Source organism: Canis lupus, chromosome 2 (genome assembly GCF_003254725.2).
Source record: "Canis lupus dingo isolate Sandy chromosome 2, ASM325472v2, whole genome shotgun sequence".
Lineage (NCBI taxonomy): Eukaryota > Metazoa > Chordata > Mammalia > Carnivora > Canidae > Canis > Canis lupus.
In genome coordinates, this window is record NC_064244.1 from 57,106,291 (window position 1) to 57,129,883 (window position 23,593).

Genomic DNA, 23,593 nt, shown 5'->3' on the forward strand with positions numbered 1-23,593 from the left:
GGCTGCTCAGGGGAGAGATGCTACACCATGACTGGACGTTGGTCGAGAATGATGTTTATGATGCGACCCACCACTGGATTAGAGCCACGCTTGGAAGAGCCTCCCTGGTTAGACCCCAGGGCTGTTTGTGGGGCTGAGGAGCCAGGACTGCGTGGAAGCCTAGCTAGTTCAGGATGCCTGTAGGGAACTTCCCCGGGGGCAGGCTTATCCTCTCTCTGAGAGGCAGGATGATGTCTGTACTCGGGAGCCAGGAGGGGGAGCAGGAAGGGGCAGCTCCCAGAAAGCAGACAGCCCCGAGCCTGGGACATGGGAAGCACCCTGTACAAGAAGGTGTTAACCTGAGTCTCAGTTTGCTCATCTGTAAAATGGGGAATAACATAAAAGAGGGAAAATAAAATGGGGGGTAACAATTATTCCCACCTCAAAGGTTGGTGTGAGGATCATTGAATTAATTCATGTATATCACTAGGTCAGGCACATTGGAAGTGCTCAATAAATGCGACTGCCATTATATTATTATTAGTATTACTTTTCTGCACCATGAACAATAATTTCCAAAGTCACAGAACAAGACTTGGAGCGAACTCCCATTTACAGTCACTGTTAGGGGAGCCTGGGTGGCTCAGTCAGTTGATCATCTGCTTTTGGCTTTGGTCATGATCCCGGGGTCCTGAGACTAAACCCCGTGTCAGGCTCCCTGCTCAGTGGGGAGCCTGCTTCTCCCTCTCCCTCTGCTTGCTGCTCCCCCTGCTTGTGCTTTCTCTCTTTCAGTCAAATAAATAAATAAAATCTCAAATAAATAAATAAATAAATAAATAAATAAATAAATAAATAAAGTCATTGTTAGGGTACCTGGGTGGCTCAGTCAGTTGGGCATCTGCCTTTGGCTCAGGTCATGATCCCAGGGTCCTGGGATCGAGCCCCACGTTGGGCTCCCTGCTCAGTGGGGAGCCTGCTTCTCCTTCTCCCCTCTGCAGCTCCCCCCTCCTTGTGCTCAATCTCTCTGTCAAATAAATAAATAAAAATCTTTAAAAAAATAAAGTCACTTAGTAATTCATGCTTGGCTGAAGGGCCATCAGGATGCCAGAGCTTTGAGGGAACACCTGAGAGTCAGGCAATGTCTCCGCTTTTCCCCTTTCTCTTGCTTGTTGGGGGTTCCTGATGGGATTCCCTTATCCTCCTTCTGCCCCACACTGTTTGCAGTGTCAGGGACCTGGGTACATGGAAAAAATAGTGAAAACAACTGATTCCTATCTGAAGGTGGGATCACCTCTACCAGGAGGTCAATCCCGTCAGAGTCTCTAGGCCCAGGAGGGAAAGACTCCTGGAAGCGGGTGCTGAGGTTAGGAGCATGTAGTATGCTGTCATCAGTGGGTGGCGTCTAGAGAATAGGCGGGGCGGGGCGGGGTGGGGGGCAAGCTCTCTCTGCATCCCTGGGGACAGTCTAGGCCACCCTGCATCTGCACATGCCAAAGCGGACCCCAAGCCTGGATCTTTCATATCACCTGTGATGCTATGGTTCTGCTTTTGCATAAGCCTCCAAGAAGGTGGCCCAAGGGGACACAAAGGCTAACTGCTATCAAAGCTCTATCTCAGGAGGAAAAAGAAGGGGAAGATGACTAGAAGGAGACTGGGTGAATGAATGATCATGGGCTTCAGCCCTGGTCTGGTTGCTGAAGTTTCCCAGATGATGGTGCTCTTTCTGCTGCTTGGCTGGGAGCTGGCTCATGGCTGGTGAAGTCCAAGGCCCCCCATGTGGTCCTGGGACTCAGAGGCCCAAGCCCACTCTCCCCTGTGCCCTGTGTCCCCTGCAGTCTGCATCCTCCCTGGAGGCCAAGAGGAGCCCGATCTCGTCCTAGAAGAGGTTGACCCCCACTGGGAGGAGGATGAGCATCAGGATGGTGGCGCCAGCCCACAGGACTCAGAGGCAGCTCCAGCTTATGAAGAGGAGAATGAGGCTGTAGAGGAGATGCCCAGGTGGGAGCCAGAGAAAGCCCCAGAAAAAATGACTGTTTGAGAAGATAACAGGTACACAGTACAGAATCCCAAAGGTACCAAAGGGCATAGAACAGGAACCAAACCTGCCTCTGCTTCTTTCTCCTCCCTCCCCTAGACATCCATCCCTCTCTCTGGGAACAGAAACTGCAGGTCTCTTCTCTGCCAGTTCGGGGAGCACCTGAGCATTTACAGGCATGGCTCCCCACCTCCTTTTTTTTTTGCACAGAAGATAGCATATCACATGCACCTACCTAGATTTAAAAAATCTTAAAAAAAAAATAAAGTCACTGTTAGTAATTCATGCTTGGCTGAAGGGCCATCAGGATGCCAGAGCTTTGAGGGAACACCTGAGAGTCAGGCAACGTCTCCCCTTTTCCCCTTTCTCTTGCTTGTTGGGGATTCCTGATGAGACTCCCTTATCCTCCTTCTGCCCCACACTGTTTGCAGTGTCAGGGACCTGGGTACATGGAAAAAATAGTGAAAACAACTGATTCCTATCTGAAGGTGGGATCACCCCTACCAGGAGGTCAATCCCTTGTTGCTCTATTCATTCAACAAGATACCCCTCCACCTTCAGAGCTTAGAGAGATCATCCACAGCATTTTTTGTTGTTGTTTACAACGGCATAGTATTGTGTTGTATGGATGAAGAGTAGAAGTTATCTACTCTGCCCGCTATGGATGGACATTTATGATTCTGAAATTTTCTCTTTTTTTTAAGATTTTATTTATTTATTTGAGCAAGACAGTACAAGCAGGGGAAGAGTCAGAGGGAGAAGCAGGCTCCCTGCTGAGCAAGGAGCCCGAAGTGGGGCTCAATCCCAGGATCCCAGGATTATGACCCGAGCCGAAGGCAGACACTTAACTGACTGAGCCACCCAGGTGCCCCTGAAATTCTGTTATTATAAATATTTTTCAACAAACACTCTTGCACATATGTCCTAATACATGCACGTGAGTAGGTGTGCAGGATAAGTTTCCAGAACGGGGGCTGCCCCTCCATAGGGACATCACAATCATTGTTCCCACTAGTTGTCTTGGAGATAGCCTCTTGAGCTGGAAGGTCTCAGGTCCACAGGCCTCTGACCTACGTTGTCAAGGTGGGGAAACTGAGGCCCAGAGAGGCTCAGGGGCTAGCCTAGAGTTGCCACTAGGATGGCAGGAGTTGAGTCAGGCCCCTCATGCTGTGAAGTGGCCTTGCTGCTGGAGAGAGCCCGAGGATGCTTAGGTGGGGTTCCCTTATCAAGTCTTGGTTAAGAAGTCCAGGTCTGGTCTCAGAGGTCACAGGACATCTTCCTGAAAACGGGGACAGGAGGTGGACTTGGGGTGGTGCTGCAGGTGGGCTCACCTCCTACTTCTGACCTCAACTCAGGAAGCTGCCCTGGATTCAAGAGGAGAGAGAAGATGAGGAGGAGGATGGAGAGGAGGAGGGAGAAGATGAGGAGGAGGCAAAGTAAGGTGCTTGTGTGTTCTCCATCCTTCCCACAAGGGCGACTAAGGGAGGGGTTACAGGAAGGGGCAGTGGGGCTTCTGGGGTGCTGGAGCTCTTTCCTTGTTCTGTGCTGTGTGCTGCTGAGCACTGAGCAGAGAGGCTGGGGAAGCTGGGGGTCCCCCCACTGTGCTCATTATGATCTGGACCTCTTATTGTCCACCGCTGAAACTCTCACACACCTGTATACACGCATGAACACTAGAATGCAGCCTCCTTGGGGGTGGGGGTTTGTCCATTGTGCTCACTCCCATGTCCCTAGAGCCTAGGCACCAAATAATGCCAGCTGAGTGCATGGATGGATGGGGGAAGGGGCCCACACAGTGGGCTCACAGCCCCTGTCATGAGCCAAACCAAAGTATAGGGCTGTGTCCCCATCCACGCTGCCCACAATGGTCCCATGGGTGCCTTTGACACTGAAGGTCTGTCCCAGATTCTGTTCTATGGCCCATTAATGGTTGATTCTCCACCCACATCCATAAAGATTTCCACAGGAATACATAGAGAAATAAGTTAAAATAATGGTTGAAGAATGGCAGTCAGAAACCACTAAAAGTTACAATCATCAAACCCGCTGAAAGACTAGATCTTAGTTATTTCCAGCCACTAACAAGGAATGATCATCATGTGACATGGTCGAGGTGCTAATTAGCACCGCAATGGCAATCATATTATAATATAGAAATGCACCAAATCAATGTGCCGTACACCCAAAATTTACACAATGTTATGTCAAACACATTTCAATGATAAAAAAAAGACCACCAAGAGGGAGAATTTTAGCAGTGTGGGATGGACAGGACAGATGGAGAGGGGGGACACAGGGAGAGATGGGTAGCAGGTGGCGGGGCCCAAGTGGAGTTGGGGGTGAGGGGTTGGAGTGTAAAGTCAGGATGTTAGACAGAGCTGGAAACCACAGGGCTGGAGGAGAAGCTGGGGGAGCTGGCATGGTGGAGGAGAGGCCCAGACGCCACATCAGAGCCACGGAGATTCGGAGATTCGAGGACCCAGAAAGGCCTGAGGAGGAGGTGCCTGTGAGGGGGGTGGGAGACGAAAAGAGTGTGGAGCCCAGGGGTTCAAAGAGGGAGTGGTTTGCTGCCTCAGAAGCAGCCCGTTGTCCAGGGACCAGTGACAATGCAGCTGGTGGACATGGGGAGAGAGGATGCATCAGAGGTGGGGGCCAGATTGTTAAGGCCTTGTGCTTGCTTTCCTGGGAGCACTGGGGAGCCATTGAAGGTTCGTGAAGGGGGGGGTGATCTGGCAGCTGTAGTGTGGGGAGACTGAGGCAGGAAGAGCTGTGAAGAGGCTGCTATCACGGGGCAGGCCAGACGGATTTAATCTGTCCCTTGCATTAGTCCCCATCCCTGTGCCTGTTCCCTCCATGGTGCCCCGGCCCACACCTTCCTCCTTGACCTGTGCCCCTGGCCCTGGCTCGAGACGGGCTCTGCTCCTCCTGGCAGAGTGACCTGAGCACGTGCACACGGCATGGAGCTTCTGCCTCTATGTCTATGGAACAAGGGTACCAACAGCCCCTGCAGAGTAGGCACAGGGCCAGCTGTGTAGCCGGTATATTAGGGTCTGGCCCGCAGTGGGTGCCCCATCAAAGGTCGTCAATGTTCTCATCCCCACTGAGGGTCACTTACCGTCCCAGTCAGGAAATAGTCATACCATGAGACCAGCACAGGACTTCCGGGCTGAAGACCTGCTCAGTGGCATCTGCCTTTATTCCACTTTCCCTAGTTTGCATATAACTTTTTCATCACTGGGAGGAGACCACACAGCCACTTGCTTGCCTCCAGTGATGGGGAGCTCACAACCTCTTGAGGGACATCCATCCCATCCTTATACACCTCTGACTTATGAAATTATTTCTTCCATAAAAAATGAGCATGTTTCCCTATGGTTTCTGTAACCCAGTCCGAATTCTGCCCTCTGGGTCCCCCAGAGCCGGGGTGCTCTCACTTACAGGTGACAGCCCTTCTCTTGGGTGAAGGCTTAGGTGTGGCCCAGCCTTATTCATGCAGCCCCATCTGCTGTCTGCTTTTCACCTTGAAGGCCAGCGAGTTAGTGTACTCACACGCAGGCACCGACTACGCACATGTTGTCAGTGCACAGTACACACTGGTACACGCACGGATTGCACTATGCGTACACGCCAACACATACATACAGACACACACATGGGGTTGGGCACACACCTATATGTGCAGGTATGCACACAGTTACACCCGCACATAACCTGCACACATGCACAAGCACACACACGCACACACACTCATCTATGTGTCCACACACACGTGCACACACAGGCACGCAGATGCACACTTGCATGTAGGCACGCTCTGCCCTGTGCGCATGCTCATGCACATAAGCCTGTGTATATAATTACCCACAAACACTGCAGACACACATGTAATCACACACATTTACCCAGAGTCTCAAACTTGGGGAACTTTAGGGCCCAGGGCCCTGGATGGGGACGAGAGTGCAAGTGATCCCAGGGCCAGGGCCAGAGGGTGTCAGGTGTGGGCAAGCGGCTGGGGCTGTCCTGGCTGGGGGAGGATGCTCTCTCCAGCTTTGCAGAGGCACAGGGGTTACTGATGACGTGCGCAGGCCCTGGTAACAGGCAGACAGTCGCCTAGCGACCTGGTCTCTGCCGGCAACAGCTCGGCTCTTCCTAGCAACCGCAGCCTTTTGGTCCCCACCTAGCCTCCCTGGGGGCATTTCGGCAGAGTTCCCTGCACCCCCCCCTCAATCTGATTAGAAGCAGGAAGGATCAGTGGCTCATCTGCCACCCGAGCCACCCTGGCTCCAGCGCTGGCCTGGCAGGCCTGGGGCTGGGCCGGGGGTCCCCCAGCTGTCTACCTGTGTGCACTCGACCCGGGGCTCGGGATGAATGTCACCGCCCCCAGCTGAACTCCTGCATCATGGGCCCTCTTGTCGGCAAAGACAGCGAGACCCAAGTAGGTGGCTACTTCTTCCTAGGGGTTCCCCTTCTTCCTTTCAGGGTTGGGGTCCCTGGTGAGGAGTGTGCTGAAGACCTTGGCTTAGGGGCATAGCCTGCCAGGTGCTGCTGGGGAAGAGGAGCAGGGGTGGCCAGCATTGGCTTCTCCCTGCACCTCTACCTTCGATAGCCAGCTGGGGAGCCCCTCTGGATGCCCACCTCAGCCAGTTTGTCTGATCCTCTGCTTGGAAATTGCTAGGATTGGGGAGGTTTCTAGAAGTTGATGGCCTACTGCTTCTGAGCCAGGCAAGGAGGGGGCCTGGGGCCCATTGTGGGCCAGGGGCAATGTGACTTTGGGTACATAGCTCTCAAAACAGCCCCTGGAGGCGCTGACAGGGCCACAGTAGGGCTTGTTAGGTGTCTTGATAGCTGGAGATGTTTGTGCAAGATGTTTCCAATCCATGTGGGTGACTCATAACCCTGCAGGATGCTGCCTCCCCTACGATTAGTAATAATAACGATGAAAACAATCATGACAACAGCTGCCATCTGAGTAACACTTGGTGTCCATGCCAGACTCTGGGCACTGATTATTCATCCCATTTCACAGAAGATGGAACTGGGGCTCACAGTCCTCTCCATGTCCAAGGGGTGCACTGCCAGCAAGTGCAGAGCTGGGACCATAGCTAACAGTTGGTGCCACAGACAAGGAAATTGCTTATCAGTGTTGAAAGATGGGGGATGAAGAATGACACCAGGCATGGGAAGTCTTTTTTTGACTTTTTCATGAGATTCTCACTGGCCCTTCTGACCTTACTCAAATAAGTCAGGCTGGACAGGCTGAGTAAGTCCTACTCATTTGACAGATGGGCAAACAGAGGCAGACTGAGGGCTTCCCAGTGACATGCTCAAGGCCATCTAGTGATTTCCTGGCCTGATTCTGGAATGAGCAACACCCCAGGCAGCCCTTGACTGGACCGTGAACGCTCATGTCCTGGGCTTTTCTGCTTGGAGAACTGGGCAGGGCATAGTTCCCACAATGTTTTTAGGGGCCTTCAAGCACATTTTAATTTCTTTTGACATCAGACCCCAATATGAACTTTCAGTGGAAGAGAATGTTCGAATATATAATAGTAACATATAGATCTTCATATAAATGTAATCACAAAATAGAATTTTTCTTTTTAAGGACAAAGGGGCCCACGAGGGCTAAAGTGCCCAGGCCCCAGGAAAGTCATCAGGTGCTTTTGCTTTTCTGATTTGAATCTCTTTAAGAAAATCTGTCTCTTCCTGGGCAGGGTGGGGAGTATGACCCTGATAGCTGAGGCCCCTTACAGTGGAAATAGTTATGTGCTGATGAAGGGAAATGAAGTGAGTTAGGTGATCGGATCCTCAGGACAGACACTTGCCTCACTCCTCCATGTCACACGGGGCCGTGTAGACTCTCAGAGGCAGGCAGCCAAGTATTGAGGACATGGCCTTGGGGTCAGAGGTACCTGTGTTTTATCCAGGCTTGCCTTGTGCCAGCTGTGTGACCGTGGATGGGCCATCTGCCCTCTCTGTGCCTTCCATTGCTGAGCTGGAATGGGACCAGTCACAGCCCCAGCCTCTCAGGGTGGTTTGGGTGAGAATGCAGGGAGTCATAGCCCATGCGGACTGCTGTGACAATGTGATCACTGATTGATTCCTGCCCCCAGGCTACTGGCTGCAAACAGACTGGGGTTGCAATTCTGTCCCCACCGGCTCACCCCACCTCGGGAGAACTGAGGCTCAGCCCTCTGGGCAGGAGATGGTGAATCCGGGTTTTCCAGACGGCAGACATTACAGAGCACCCTCTGTGAGCCCTTGCTGACAGAGGTCTGTGAGGTGGGGTGGGCCACTAGAAACCAAGATCTGATTCTAACTACAAAAGTCCCATTGGCCCCTGGTTCTGAGTCACCACTTCAACCCAGAGGCTGTGCACGGGTATCGAAAGGCCCAATTTAGCCCATATACAGGCTCTTTTGTTTATCTACATATTACCATGAGTATACTAATTTGGATTAATTATCAGCAACTAAAGATTGGAGATCCCACCGTCAAAACATGTAGTTCAGGCTCCTCTTGAAAATCGGAAGATTTTTCAAGCCAAGTGGGATTGCTGACTCGGATGGGTACACGTTCTCTGCACCCCTGGTCCCCGTCAGCCTGGGCCAGGGACCCCTGAAAGCTTCAACGGCCGAAGTGTGGCTCTGATCTCATGCCTGGAAAGAAGTAGGGCTTGCATTCAAGGTTTGTGTGGTGTCCGACAATGTGATTTTGGCCAGGTTAGATCACCTCCCTGGGCCTCACTTTCCTCATATTCCCTGCTTGCCTGCATCACCAACATCACCTGGGGACCTGCAGAGGGGGAATGCTGGGAGTATATTTTGAACACTATACAGTGCCATTGGTCCCACCCCCAGAGGACAGTTCCTCAAATCACCCACCACATTTTTCTTTGCACATGCTGTTCCCTCTTCCTGGACACCCTTCCTTACCCATTCCTCATGATCAACTCATTGTCCCTGAGATCCAGCTCCGAGGCCACCTCCTCTGGGCAGGCCTCCTTCCTAGGCACAATTGTGGTCTGCTTGGCCTGTGCAGGGATCCTCGTGAGGGTGAGGACCTATTTGTGGGCATCTTGGTGCACCAGCTCCCAACACAAGGGCTGGCTCTCAGCAGGGCTCAGGAAATGTCTAATGTCCCTAACGCTAGCCCTTTCCTCCTCCCCCGTGGGGTCACAGTGTCCTGCTGGATAGCTGTCTGGAGGCGCAGGCTGGCGAGGACCTGACTGGAGTAGACAGAAGCCAGCCCCAGAGGGCCTCCCAGCAGGTACGGAGCGGCACCGGGCCTGGTACCGACCACCTCTGAGGCCTGGGTGGGCGTCGGCAGAAGTGGCTGCGGCTTTGTCTACTTTGTTTACAGGGGGATTTTCAGCTGGTGAGATGCCGACTGGACAGAGGGAAGCAGGGTGGTGGCTACAGCAGGGCCTTGCTAATTATACCAAGGGTCCTGTGGTACCAGGGGGGGCCTGGGATGACACGGCCATGGTGGGGAGCAGTGGTCCTGCACGCCGGTCCTCATGTGGCTGAGTTACTCTGGACGAGTCGCCTCCCCACTCTGAGCCTCAGTGGCCACCTTTGTAAAACGGAGCTAAGGACCCCTCTCTAGGGCGTCACGTGTAGTCATACACTGTGAAGTGTAGTGCCCGGGGGGAGCCTGTGGTGGCTGCTTTAGCCGCTCGAGGCCTGCATGCACAGGGCTGCGTGAGAAGACCTCCCTCCTCATCTGCGCCAACTCCAGGCACTGGGGCCCAGGGCTCCCGTGTGCCCTCCCCTCTCCAGGGTGGAGGCTGCCTCCCTGGATGCCCCAGCAGGTGCGGTGGCAGGGCCTGACCCGTGAGGCAGCGCTAGGAGTGGAATCGGGGCCCCTGAGGACTCTAACAGGGTCTGGGCAGGCCCGGGGCTAGGAGGAGGCTTGGGGGTCTCAGCTTCTGTTTCCCCTTCATTATCTGCAGGAGCTGCAGGAGGAGGCCGTGACCACCAGCCCAGAAGGTAGGTGTGCCCTGGGGTCGGGGGGCGCACAGAATGTTGCGGATGTTTTCAGGCCAGGGGGCAGCCTAGGCACAAGGGCATGCACCCCCTCTCCCTCCATCTCTGCCGTCCCTATGCCTGTCTCATCCTTGGGCAAAGCCCATCCTCTGCGTCTTGGGGCCACATTATTGAGCTTCGTGATGTATTTCAAAGGCCCCAGGAGAATCACTGGAGGCTCCCGGGACTCCAGCAGGCCTGTGGAAACCCCACTCCCGGTCAGCCCCTCCAGCCCCCCGCCTCACTGGGAACGCTGTTCTCTGGACCACCAGCTAGAGAGGGATTGGCTGAAATGTAGCCTCTCTGAGTGACAGTCGGGACCCCAGCTTGCAAAGGGCCCGGCCTAGACTCCATGTCATGATAAGCTTTTCCTTACTGCTCAGATCCCCAGGCCACGCCCAGCACATGCACTTTGCTGTTATTTACCGCCCTCACCCCCAAACCCGAGAACTCCAGGGACGGTGCGGTAGAGTCCAGGGGAGCCGAGGATAGCTAGGCTGGGGAGCCCGAGACAGGTGACACGAGCCCTGGCCTTACAAGCCTCCAGGTCCCTCGAGCCGCCAGTGCTCTAGCCACACTGTGAGGCAGACAGACCATTAGAGGATGTGGCTGAGCGGTCAAGGGCACAGACCTGCACGTCACCGTTGGCTCCTTCCTCCCGTTGCTGTGTGACCTGGAGCCGGGTGTGTGACCTCTCCTAACTGTGGCTCCCCACAAGGAAGACAGGGCAATAGTAGTACCCACCTCCTAAGGCAGGTGGGCAGGGCGGGGGGATAGTGTGTTGCAGGTACCCAACCCTGTGTGGCGCTGAGGCAGGAGGCCACATGGGGACCACGAGGCCTGTGTCCCAGCCAGCCAGAGACTGACCTGGGACTGGACGCAGGTGTCCTGACCCCAGGCATCCCGAGCTTGCTCCCCACCTGATCTCTGAAAAGCACCTTCTATTGACTTGAACATGTTATCGGTAGGAAACCTACTAAGTCGGAACCCCACACAGATGAATAAGACCAGGGTTGCCCTGCTGCAGACTCAGGTTCTGAGGGCCTTGTTCTGCCTCCTTCTCCGGGTCATCTGGAAGCAGGTGGCCTGGGAACCACGCTCAGAAACACAGGCAGTGCCATTTGTCTGCTGCTCCTCAAAAGTGTGGACCTAGAACCAGCAGCTTTGGTGTTACCTGGGAGCTGGTTGGAAACACAGAATCCCAGGCCCCACCCCAGATCTGCTGAACCAGAATTGCATTATAACCAGATCCCTGGTGGTTTTTTGCACAATAGTGTGTGAGAGGCAATGGCCTCGAGCCCTGGTTCTCAAACATGTCTGCGCACCAAAATCATTTGGGGAGATTTTAAAAATCAGACATTTCTGAGTGTCCCCAGGTGATTCCGATGTAAAGCCTACAGAACATTCCTGCTTCTGGGTGGAAGAGAAATTCATTGAGCTCCAGGGTTTCTTTGGAATGGAACATCCTACCTGGCTGAGAATGCTTCAGTCCAGGATATGTGGGTTCCTTGATTCTAACATTTTCTGTCTGAGTTGGGAAATGCCACCAGTGGTTGGTTAACAGAGCACAAAAAGTTGGGGGGCCCGGTGCTGTCCCTCAGAGCTGTCAAGTAGACCAGCCACATGACATGACATGATGACGCTTCTGACATTGACTCCAGGGACACAAACGACGTTCCAGGCTTTGGGTGCAGCTGCTACAAGTGCAGGAGGGTACTGGCTGGCCCACGTTGGCGCTGGTGGGCAGGAGCCTACCTGCCCTGCCTCCCCCAACCCTTGTTCCTGGTTGCAGTCCCCAGGGTCCCACCTCCACCTGAGCACCCCGGCCCCAGCACCATGACCAAACCAGGCCAGGACGTGGAGCTCAATCACCTGGTCCAGGACCAGCCACCCGGCCAGGTGGCTCCAGGGCTTGCTCCCCCAGCCCTGGTGGAGCACCTCCCCAATGTGCCCAGCTACCACCCCCCAATCACCCGCATCCCTGTCCTCATCTCCCGGAGGACGGCCTTGTCCAACTCCAACTTCGCCAAGGAGACCAGGAGTTCCATCCGTCGCCTAGGTAGTGTGATCTCATGCACCTAGCATGCTTGTGCCTCAGTGTGTGCTTCTGCATGGCTCGGGCTGTTCCCTGCATGGGTGCCGTGGCAAGGTATAGGACTGCCAGTTGAATTCATGGAAAACCACCCCCTCCTCTGTTGACCAATGCCTTCATCTTGCTTTGTGGTGACTTAAGAAGTATTAGTCCCCTTATCTCTGTGCCTCAAATCCCACAATTAGCAGTTAAGTTCTTTGGGTTAAACATTGCATTCTGTAGATCATCATTTTTTTTTCTTTTTGTTTTTACAGATAGTCAATCACACCCCAGTTTAAACAGATTACTAAGCTCTCTAGGCCAAGAAACTTGGGTGGGGGAAGAAAATAAATTGAGGGGATTGGGGCAGAAGGGGAAGGTAGGGACCCATTTCAGACAGAGTCTTGCTGACCTTGATGATTTTCTGGGAGCTGGACTTTCTAAGAATTGTTGATACTGCCCAGAAAATTCCATTTTAGGAAAGGAGAGGCCCCCAGGTGTCTGCAGGCAGACCAGGAGTAGAAGCATCCTGGGGGCCAGGGAAGGAGGGCTGTTTGGATCTGTTTAATTGTAACAAGGTCCCTGCAACAGCCTTTGGGCTCCTGCTGCTTGCTTCTTGGTGACCAAGTGCTCGGGAAAATCCTGGCGCCTCTGGACTAATCCCTATCACTCTGCTTTAACTGGAGCCAGACCTGCCCACTTTCCCTTTTAATTGAGTGATAGTGTGCAAGGTTGCCTGTGAGGTCAGTAGGCAGGTAGAACTGAACATTTCCTGAGAATAGATCTAGTTCTGTCTTTTTTTCCTGGCTCGTGGTGGGCATAGGATGGGGATGAGGTGGTGCAGGGATTGGCCCGCCAGGCTCAGTCTTCTGGGCAAGCCCTACATCTACTCACTCCAGAGCATCTTCCAATTTCTACCCCCACGGATCCCTTCTCAATTTATGCTACCTTCTGTACTGGTTCTACATTTATTCGCTTGGTATTTTTATTTTGGTATATTCATTTTTTAAATTTCGTTAAGTTTATTTAATCAGGAACCTTTACAATACTATTCCAGTAAGAAACCAACATCACGTGCCATAAATAGAAGGCATACATCGAAATAACAAATAAGAAAACAAAGTCATGCTAATTGTTCTAGCGAAGTGCAATGACCTGCTGAAGGCTCCCAGGGGAGTCCTGCTCCCTTAGCCACGAAGAGGAATTAGGATGTGTCCGAGAGGCATCAAGGCTATGGTAGCACCACGCTGAGACTTCTCTGTGCGCGTTCAGGATCTAGAGAGAATGGGAATGGGAGGAATGTTCTCATTCTATGTTTCCTTTGCCTCATCTGTGTCATCTTAAATCATCTTGTGTCTTCCCTGGTCCCTGGGAGCCCCACACTTGGGGAAATAGTCCCACTGTCACGTTGGGACAGTGGACTGATCCAGCTGTGGGGGTATGACCAGAGATGATTTGAGATGTTGCGGATAAGGTGTGGCAGCACGTAGTAAGATTATCCCTATTTCAGGGATGCTGCTTGGCACACCGTGAGGCTTTGTTTAAACAGAGGCCTCTATGTGTGCTGGTCACCTGCCTCGGGATGGAGGAAGAGGCTCAGAGCCGGGCTGCCTGAGTCCAAATCCTGGCTCTGCGGCCAGGTTCTTAACTTTTCTGTGCTTCAGTTTATCCCCAAAACAGGGACCATGATAACAGCAGCCTTCTAGAAGGGCTGGGAAGGGGGAAAGAATTAATATATGTAAAGCACAAAGAATTTAGTAAAATAAATGCCTGGCAGGCACATCGGAAGTGCTTCACAGTAAATATGAACTATTCTCTAAACCAATTTAATCATGCCATATTATTCTTTCTTTTTTTTTTTCCACAATATTATTCTCATTCTATAAAAATAAAATACCAGGCTTAGGGGTTTTCCTCCTTTCCTGGGGGTGATGGAGGTTGCAGAGTCTTGCTCAGCAAGACTGCCCCCCGCCTCCCAGGCTCCCGGAGACGGCCTCACAGAGGGGCTACGCCGGGAAGTCTGGGGCCCTGAGCATTTTGGACAGGCTGCCCTGGGTCCGGCTGCTGCCCCAGCCCCACCCCACCCCCGCCCCAGCTCACCCAGCCGGGAAGCAGGCCCAGGTACCTGTACCTCACTCCCTCTCCTGCTTTCTGCAGCCCAGGGTATCTCTTGTTAGTTCGGCAAAACTTCCTCCTTAAATCTTTAGAAACATCTCCACCCCCGCTCATCCTCTTCCTCTGAGGGCTGAAGGCTTAGTAGGACAGATGCTAAAAGGCCTTGCTTAGACCCCCTCCGTCAAAGTCCACAAAGTGCTGGCTTTTCTCATGGTGGCCATTTCAAACGAAAATTTTGTCTCCGAGGGTTTCAAAATGCTCCCTCTCCCCATTTTGGTGGTATGTGCCCTCCTAGCTGGTACTGGGCTTGCGCCTGGCTGCTAGCCAGTGGTCCCACCCAGGTGTGGCTGGGAGACCCCCCCCCCGCCCCGCCCGGCCTGCTCTGGGCCCCTCAGCATCCTCCGAGCTTCACCTCAGGCAGGGGTCCCCACAGCCCTCGGGGTGGGCGATGAAGCCTGAGGCAGGGCCACCCCCTGCCTCCCCAGGGAGGCCCCAGTTCTTGGGATGTGGGACACGGCACCAGACCTGTCAGAGGTCAGGAGGGAGGAATTGGGCTGATGAGTTCCAGGGGCTTCTGGCACACCCCAAAACAAGGAGATACCAAAACAGATTCCCAAACAGGGGTGACACATCTGACCGGGACAAGCTGCTATCTTGAATTGCAAGAAAATTCCCAATGTCTCCACGTGAGGCCCTTCAGGAGTATGAGGCCATGTGCCTTTATCATCCCTACCTTGGGATGGGGAAACTGAGGCCCAGAGAGGGGAAGCAGCTGAGGCTGTGTGAGGCCAGGCCCTGGGACTTGGGCTCTCCCAGCCTCTCCCTGGGTGCTGCCGCCCAGCACCCCCACCCCACTCCCGCCAAGCCCCAGGTCCTTGATGCTTCTCTGGGCCTGGGGAAACCAGCCTGAGCTTGGGAGAGCTAGACTCCAGGCAGTGCTCAGGAGCTTCTGTGCTTCTATGGTGTGGTGGCTCCTTTTGCAGTTCCTGGGCCGGTGTCTGGGGTGGCCAGGCCCTCAGAGGCCCCCAGAGCTCTATGTTCTTGCACTCTCTGCATGGAGCTCTCCTGTGGGCCCCACTGGGGGGTGAGGCTGCCAGAGGCCCCTCCAAACATGCTTTCTGTGGCTTTACTCAAGAACAGAGCAAGGCCCTTGGGACCCGGCTTCTCTCTGTCTCTCTCTTTCTGACTGTCCTCTCCTGCCTCTCTCCAAGTGCCTGCTACAAAAGAGCACCCGGAAGTGCAGGTGGAAGATGTTGATGCGGACAGCCATCCCCTGATCGTGGAAAATACCCCCTCACCTGAGCTGCCACCACCTTCTCCTGCCAAAGCCGACACCCTCACGGTCCCAGGATCTGCCGCAGGAACAGAAAGGTCACCTTTTACGCTTCCCTTGGGCTTTTCAGTCACTCAGTGCTTTGGTGTCAGGACTGGGACTATGGCCCTACTCCCTGGTCCTAAATCCTGGTTTAGGACTCTATAAAGGATTCTCCAAGGAAGTCCTGTCCCAAGTATAGAAGGGGATAATAAATGTGATAAGGCTAATCTCCACTCCCTCATTTTATTATGAAAATAATGGAATGGAGATATCAAAAAACACTAGAAAAATAAGCATCCTCATCCCACCACACTAGATAGTGATTTCATTTTACTGCCTTCTCTTCTATATCTGGTCTATGGGCCCTTGCTTGTGTGTGGTTTTAACTGGAGGAGTGATTTGGGTCACATCTCATCCAAGACCACATCTGACATTCCTGCAGTTCCATGTGCCAGAATAAACTTCATAAATATATTCTCATTGGGCACTCTCCATAATGGAGCTAAGAACATCTCTTTGGGTTTCTTCTCTCTGTCCTTGGGCTCCTTTCTCAAGTGGAGCTCCTGGTCAAGGCTGTACATGTTTTTATGCCTCTTGATATAAATTTGTTGTATGATTAGAGTTGGTTTTGGACAACCTGAGCCAGGTAACAGAGGTCTTGCATATAGCTGTAGATAAACTGTGAAGTGCTTTGCAGTACTTTGTAAATAACTGTATTTAAACTGCAGGGAATAAAAAAAAAATATATAAAAAAAAAAAAAAAAAAAATAAACTGCAGGGAGTGCCAGCTGCTTCTCCTTTAGTGGTTGAATTGTGAGATAGCTTCCTTTTCTTGATTAGTCTTTACTCTCCTCTAATGGGCCTTGAGTACTTTCTCAGCCAAGGTAAAAAGCTTGCTGTAACAGAGATGGCTAGATGTGACCAACTGAGGGCTCTCTGATTTTAATGTAAAGAAAAGAGTTGTAATCTCATCTAGCCTTGGATCACAGCCCACTGTCCTATCAGTCTTCTTGTTTCATTCTTTGAACTATACACAAAGCACACATAACAGGAAATGGAGCCAAAACTGTTGCAGACATCTGGTCTACCTCCCTCTGCTCTCACCATACAGGGTTGGGGGTAGATATCTGGGCACAGAGAGGGGAGTAGGCTCACCTGAGGATAAAATCCAAGCCCTCTGCCTTCTGTTTATGGGCTAGGCCTTGACCTTAGCACTCACTCACTCATTCATTCACAAACATTTATTGAACATCTTTATATATCAGGCTCTGCTCTGGGGTGCTGGGGATGCATCAAGGAGGAGCCTGACAGGGGCCTGCTGTCACAGAGCTGATGTTCTAGGGGGGCTGGGATAGACTATGAACAGACAAGACTGCTCCAGAGAGCACTAAGTTGAACATGACTCCGAGAAACCAGGAGATCCTCTACTTGAGCCTCTGCCTGAGCATGGCCCTGAGAAGGGAAAATTCTGATACCTGACTTGAGAGGCCAGTGGTGCCTATGGTCAGAGGTGGAAGGAGCATTGTGGGCAATTGATAGGCACCAAAACACCACAGGAACCACAGAGGCTGACGGAGGGGCACACAGGCAAGGCCATGCCTCATAGCTTAAAGCCTGGTTTTGGGGTGAATCCCAGCTCATCACTCACTGATGTGAGGCTCAAGGCAAGCAGTTAACATTCCTGGTCTTCCTGTTCTTCCTGTAAGGTGGGGATAAACACACCACCAGTTACTAGATTGCTGGAAGAATTCAATGAGTTAATTCATGCCAGGTGCTTAGCACAGGGCTGGGGGAGCCTAGCTGCTGACTCAAATCCACACTCTGGGGTCTCGGGCAGCATGTGCTCTCCTGGCTCAAGAGAGAACACCAGGCTGGGTGCAAGAGTACCGAGTTTGGGTCCCCCCTGTGCAAACTCTGCCCTCAGTGCCCTCGAATATGAATTTTATTTAGAGTTGAAAGAAGTGAACCCATGAGTGCCGCCTTCCTTGGGGAGGTAGCAGAGGGCAAATGGATAGTTCCAGAGCTTCTAGAATAAAGGCAAGTGCTGCACATCCCCCCAGGCTGTATCCTTCTAAAATGTCTGGGATCCTGAGTCCTGGTGGTTGGGGATGGGAAGAAAGACAGGTGGATTTGAACCCAGACACCATCAGCCAGGACTCCAATGGCTCCAAGTGCAGTTGCCATAGACATGGACCAAATGACAGGGGACCCTGGGGAGGCTTGGTGTTCCTTCCTCAGACAGGGAGCCTGGAAGAGGTGCGCTGGGGATGCATTCCCTATAGACTGGGAGGGGACGCAGGCCCTGTAGACTGGGAGGGGACACAAGCCCTGTAGACTGGGGGGGGCGGGGACGCATGCCCTGTAGACTGGGAGGGGACACAGCTCCTATAGATTGGGAAGGGACGCAGGCCCTGTAGACTGAGAGGGGACACGGGCCCTGTAGACTGGGAGGGGACACAGACCCTGAAGACTGGGAGGAGACGCAGCCCCTGTAGAATGAGAGGGGACACAGCCCCTATAGACTGGGAGGGGACGCAGGCTGTGTAGACTGGGAGGGGAGGCAGAAGAACATTTAAGCTGAGGTCCCAGTGAGTCCTAAGTAACTCATTCTACCCCCTGCCCCATTCCCCCTGCCCAGGGTTCAGCTCTAGGTGATCTGCAGGCGTCAAAGTCGGCTCATTTCCCCGAGGCCCCTGCCCTTGCTGAAGGCCTCTTCTCTGTCTGTGTCCTTGCAGGAAGAGGCTGCCCTCCCAAGATGATGAGGCTGAAGAGCTCAGGGCACTGTCACCAGCTGAGTCCCCCATGGTCGCCTGGTCAGACCCATCCAGCCCACAAGGCACTGAGTGAGTGGGGATCACCTCCAGGGTCTCAGAGGTTGGAAGTATGGATAGGGATGAGCAGGCAAGGGGAGGTGAATGGGGTGGCGGACAGCACAGACCTTTTTAGAACCCTGTACCATGAATTTGCAGCACCATCTGAGCCGTAAGGCAGGGCTCTGTCTCCCATCCAGGCTGCTTTTGGCTGGCCTAGGAGTTCTGTAAAGTCTGCAGAATAGGGACGCCTGGGTGGCTCAGTGGTTGGAGCATCTGCCTTTGGCTCAGGGCGTGATCCCGGGGTCCTGAGATCGAGTCCCACATTGGTCTCCCTGCATGGCGCCTGCTTCTCCCTCTGCCTGTGTCTCTGCCTCTCTCTGTGTCTCTCATGAGTAAATAAACAAAATCTTTTAAAAATCTGCAGAATACACTCTGTCTTTGCACAGAGGCTTTGTTGTGAAAGAGAGTCTCCTGGCCCACAGGCAGAGGTTGGCTCCTGGCACTAAACCCCTGAGAGGGTCAGCAGGTGGAGTGAGGACCACAACGATCTTCCAGGGTCTGAACCCAGGGAGCTTGTTAAAAATACAGATTGCCAGCCCCTGCCCAGACCTGCTGGATCAGAACCTCAGACAGTGGGCCCTGGGGCATTCACATTTTTATAAGCCTCCAGGTGGTCTGTGGGACAATATTTAGAGGCCACAGTGAGGGCATTGGAACCTGGGTCTCTGACATCTACCTATTCCAAAGACTGGGCCAACAGAAGATGTTTTCCTGAAGAGTCTGAGATGTCTGGTTGATGGTGAATCCCCTGGCTGCAGGCTCTGGTCTGGGATCCCCAACCTATTTCCAGCCACAGCTCCAGGAGTGGCCACAGGAGGCACTAGACTTTCCTCCCAGCCTTTTTTTTTTTTTTTTTTTTTACCCATAATTTATGGAGTTTGTTTTACAGAGTTGTGGAAAGTTCAGAAATGTTAGAGGAGCAGGAAAAAAAAATCCAAACCTCACCCCTAGTTCACTGGTCCATTTGAGTATACAGTGGGGTTATGCAGTAGGGTTGGGACAGGGTCAGAGTTTAGTAACAGCAAACAAGACCGAAATCAGTTATAATAATAAAAGTTACCCTTGAAGCCTCTTAGGGGGTTCAGTGTGGGGATCCATGCGCTAGCGAGGTGGGCTCAGCCTCTGTAACAAATAGACCCCACAGATTCAGTGGCTTAAGCAACAAGATGTCTCATTTATCATAAACATGTCACTAGATCAGTGGAGGATTCTGCTCCATTCAGTCAGTTTAGGGACCCCGCTGACAGCAGCTCTGCCACCTTCATGTGGCTTCCAAGACCCCACAGGTCACCCCTAGAAGGGGAGAACGCCAGGCAAGGGGTTCAGGGATGCATGTAATGTAGTATGTCCATTCGTGTTCCCCTGGTGGGAGCTCGCCCGGCCACACGCAAGACCTGCAGCCCCTCGCTGGGTGTCTGCGGCCCAGCGACCTCTCCCACGGGAGCCGATGTGGGTGAGCAGCTGGCATCTCCACCACCCCTTTGTGCTGTCTCTTGTTAAGGCCCCTGGACCGCTTGTCTCCAGCCTGCCTCATCAAGTGAGCACGGGGAGAGGAGCTGGCTTGCATTCTGGTTACCTTTGTGGATGAAAACAAATAGATGTGAAAATACTAGTATTACACTCAGCTCAGCACAATGGTCCCAGTGAGGCTGCTCAAAGGACAGCCGATTTGCAGCCTGTCTCAGCTCACTCCAGGCACTTGCCCCATGCTGAGTGGAGTGGTGGGCAGACTTGCACTCTCTCTCTTGCTGTCTCTCTGTCCATCTGTCTCTCTTGCTGCAAGTGCATGCAGTTTAAATTCCTTTAAGTTAAAAGGAAACAATTTTTAAAAAGATTTTATTGATTTATTCATCACACACACACACACACACACACACACACACACACACAGAGGCAGAGATACAGGCAGAGAGAGAAGCAGGCTCCCTGAGGGGAATCCGATGTGGGACTTGATCCCAGGACCCGAGATCACACCCTGAGCCAAAGGCAGACATCCAACCATTGAGCCACCCAGGCGCCCCAAAACGTTACATAATATATCCACAATATTCTTTTCCACCAGCTATTTCCTGAGCCAAAAATGTAGCCCCGACCCTTCTTTGATCTGTCCCAGACACGAATCTCATGTGAACCCTGAATTGGGACCAACAGCCCTGATCTAAGTTCTAAGCTTTGCTGCCTAAATCTCAAGTGGGATCAAAGTTTTCTCAGAACTCTCCATCTGAATCAGATCCCACGTGGTACATTTTCTAAAAGCTGGGCCCCCGGGTGTTAGCCCCAGACTGAATTTCGTCCTCGAAGCTATTAAAGTGGATTTGATATTTCTGGTGTCAGAAGGACACCAGGACAGCTTTTACCTCCTTAGGGCCAGGTGGAATACAGATGCCATTCAGCTCTTGCCCGGGGGCACAGGGGTCCCTTCCCCTCCAGCCCACTCACTTCGGGTGGTGTGTCCACAGTGGCCAGGATCGCGCAACCTCCACGGCCAGCCAGAACAGCGCCATCATCAATGACCGGCTCCAGGAGCTGGTGAAGCTTTTCAAGGAGCGGACGGAGAAAGTGAAGGAGAAGCTCATCGACCCTGATGTCACCTCCGATGAGGAGAGCCCAAAGCCCTGTGAGTCCAGAGCTCGGATGATTCACCCTATCAGAAACGGAGCCCCTAAAGCCCTTGTAAACTCCTGGTGAGGGCACCCGCAAGGAAATGGTTGAGGTGCTTGAGAAAGGCCTACGTCCCCACTGTCTGGATTTTGGGGTCCTGTATGTACAGGTTTAGCTATGTATCCAGGGGACAAAATAAGGTCAAATTCTGACCAATGATCCAGTTTTACTTGGCTTTCCCTCTGGGCAAAGTACCCTCATTGGCCCTTCTGGCCCTTTCCCTCTGGCAGGCAGGTGGTTCAGCCTGGGAGGCATCTCATGGACTTACACTCAGAGGGTGTCCACACCCCACTCTGGAACCAGGCAGTCTTATTTTTTGGAGGCCTCATTTGGAATAGTCTCATGGGGCTACCTGAAAGTTTCCTGTTTTCAAGATTCCAGAGGGAAATGAGAGGTTTTCCAGGTCTTTCCAAAGGAGGACTGTGCCCCAGGTCTCAACAATGGACCTAGCAGGGCCTGGATCCAGAGTCCTAGAGCTAGAAATGCAACCATATTGAACCTACAAAATTCAACCTCTAGGTCACCAACAACATTGCCTTCAATGCACAGGGAGGCTCTGGTTCCCTTCAGTGTCCTATTTCAGAAATAAAGGAGCAAAGGTTCTTGTTCTGTAAAACCCAGAGCAAGGTTTCCCTGACTTCTGGCCCTGGGTCGTAGGAATCTGGGTATGAAACGCCCCCAGCCCTCCAGAGAGAACTGAGGGGGTCTAAACACAGATGCACACACAGACTTTTTCAAACATCCAACTTGTCCAGAAACATCTCATTCTGGGCAGCTCCTGAGAAGCAGCTCCAGACTGGTAGCTGATAAGAGTGTCAGGGCAGGTGCTGTGGGGTTTGCTGCAGGAGAGCACCCCGGCTTCTGCACGCAGGGCTGACAGCATGTTGTGAGGTGGCGCCAGGTTCCCTCGGATCCAGGTCCAGAATCTGGGGTTGGGAGCCCTCTCCCTGTATCCTCTGCCCGAGCCTCAGGGCAGGGTCAGATGGTCATTGGTGTCATCCCACAGCCCCGGCCAAGAAAGCCCCAGAGCCTGCCCCAGTCGTGAAGCCGGCTGAGGTGGGGCAGGCGGAGGAGGAGGAGCACTATTGTGACATGCTCTGCTGCAAGTTCAAGCGCCGCCCCTGGAAGACGTACCGCTTTCCCCAGAGCATCGACCCGCTGACCAGTGAGTCCTGGGTGGGCCTGGGCCTTGCCACGGCATACTGTGTGAGGGCAGAACAAGAGGGAGAAGCCGGGGGAGTGCAAGCCCCGAATAGGAACCTACTATCACACCCACCGCACAGACAAGGAAACTGAGGCACGACTAGTTAGTCAGACCGGAGCCCTGACCCTTGGTCAAGTCTGCTTTCTGCTCTTGCTGGCCCCTTCCTGGATCTATTACTCTGAGCAGGAAAGGGCAGAAATTCTTCTACATCTAAAGTGAATTCCCCTCACGTCCCTCTTAGCCCATGTTCTATTCCTCAGGAATGACAACCCCTCATATGGGCACAGTGCTTTACAGTTTACGAAGAACCTCCCAGCCTTTCTCAGCTGACCTCTCTTTGTGGCTTCCCTGGGGAGGCAGGGTGGGTGCCAGAGAGAGACTCCCCCGTGGTCACACAGGAAGTCCTGGGGGCACAGGACCCCTGGTGTCCACCGGGCCTTGGAAATGACTACATGACCACGATCCATCCATCCATCCACCTGTCCGTGTGTCCATCTTCTATCCGTTATTTACTATTGTGTATTTACTAAAGCAGGAAATACATTTTTGGAAATATTTCAATAGGAAACAGAGCGTAAGTGTTTTCTAGTTAGCTGCCTATTATCTAATAATGCCCCCATAGCCTCTCTTCGAGTATTCTGGTTTATTAGGGCCTAGCAGTGATTTATTTTTGAATCAAAGATAGTTTTATACCCCCCCCCACACACACACACGCCAGTCACAGAAGTGCCGCATCTAGGAACAGACAAGTGGAAAGAAGGAAGGTCCTTCCCTAATCCTACTGTGGAGGAGCCCTCCTCCAGCTGACATCTAGCATGTTCCTGTCCCTCTGCTCCCTGCAGACCTGATGTACATCCTGTGGCTGTTCTTTGTGGTGCTGGCGTGGAACTGGAACTGTTGGCTGATCCCCGTGCGCTGGGCCTTCCCTTACCAGACACCAAACAACATCCACCTCTGGCTGCTGATGGATTATCTATGTGATCTCATCTACCTCCTGGACATCACCGTGTTCCAGCTGCGCCTGCAGTTTGTCAGAGGGGGAGACATCATTGTGAGTCCCGGGCAAGTGGAGGCGGGCAGGGCGGGGGCAGACCCTGCAGCCAGGGCCTTCAGGAGCCTGCCCCCTGTTGCTGCTGCTGCTGCGATAGACGAGACAAATGAACAGGATCTCGGGAACATCTGCCCGTGCCAGGATCTCGGGAACATTTGCCTGTGCTAGTTCAAATTACACGCACCGAATATTGTTCAGGGGAGAAATGGCTCCTGGACCATCTGATGGAATGAAAGATGGAAAGTGGACCAGAGAAGGACCT

At 52.8% G+C, this 23,593-nt stretch overlaps 1 protein-coding gene across 1 annotated transcript in view; it reads left to right on the forward strand.

Annotated features, from left to right (window-relative positions):
• CNGB1 (cyclic nucleotide gated channel subunit beta 1) overlaps positions 1-23,593 on the forward strand; it is a 64,728-nt gene that overhangs the window by 13,452 nt on the left and 27,683 nt on the right. Inside the window, exons 12-21 of the mRNA XM_049103977.1 lie at positions 1,815-1,977; positions 3,370-3,450; positions 9,196-9,283; positions 9,969-10,005; positions 11,834-12,100; positions 15,439-15,598; positions 18,278-18,385; positions 20,875-21,032; positions 22,083-22,241; positions 23,123-23,331. Of these exons, the coding sequence (XP_048959934.1) occupies positions 1,815-1,977; positions 3,370-3,450; positions 9,196-9,283; positions 9,969-10,005; positions 11,834-12,100; positions 15,439-15,598; positions 18,278-18,385; positions 20,875-21,032; positions 22,083-22,241; positions 23,123-23,331 (1,430 nt within the window). The remainder of the gene's footprint in view (positions 1-1,814; positions 1,978-3,369; positions 3,451-9,195; positions 9,284-9,968; positions 10,006-11,833; positions 12,101-15,438; positions 15,599-18,277; positions 18,386-20,874; positions 21,033-22,082; positions 22,242-23,122; positions 23,332-23,593) is intronic.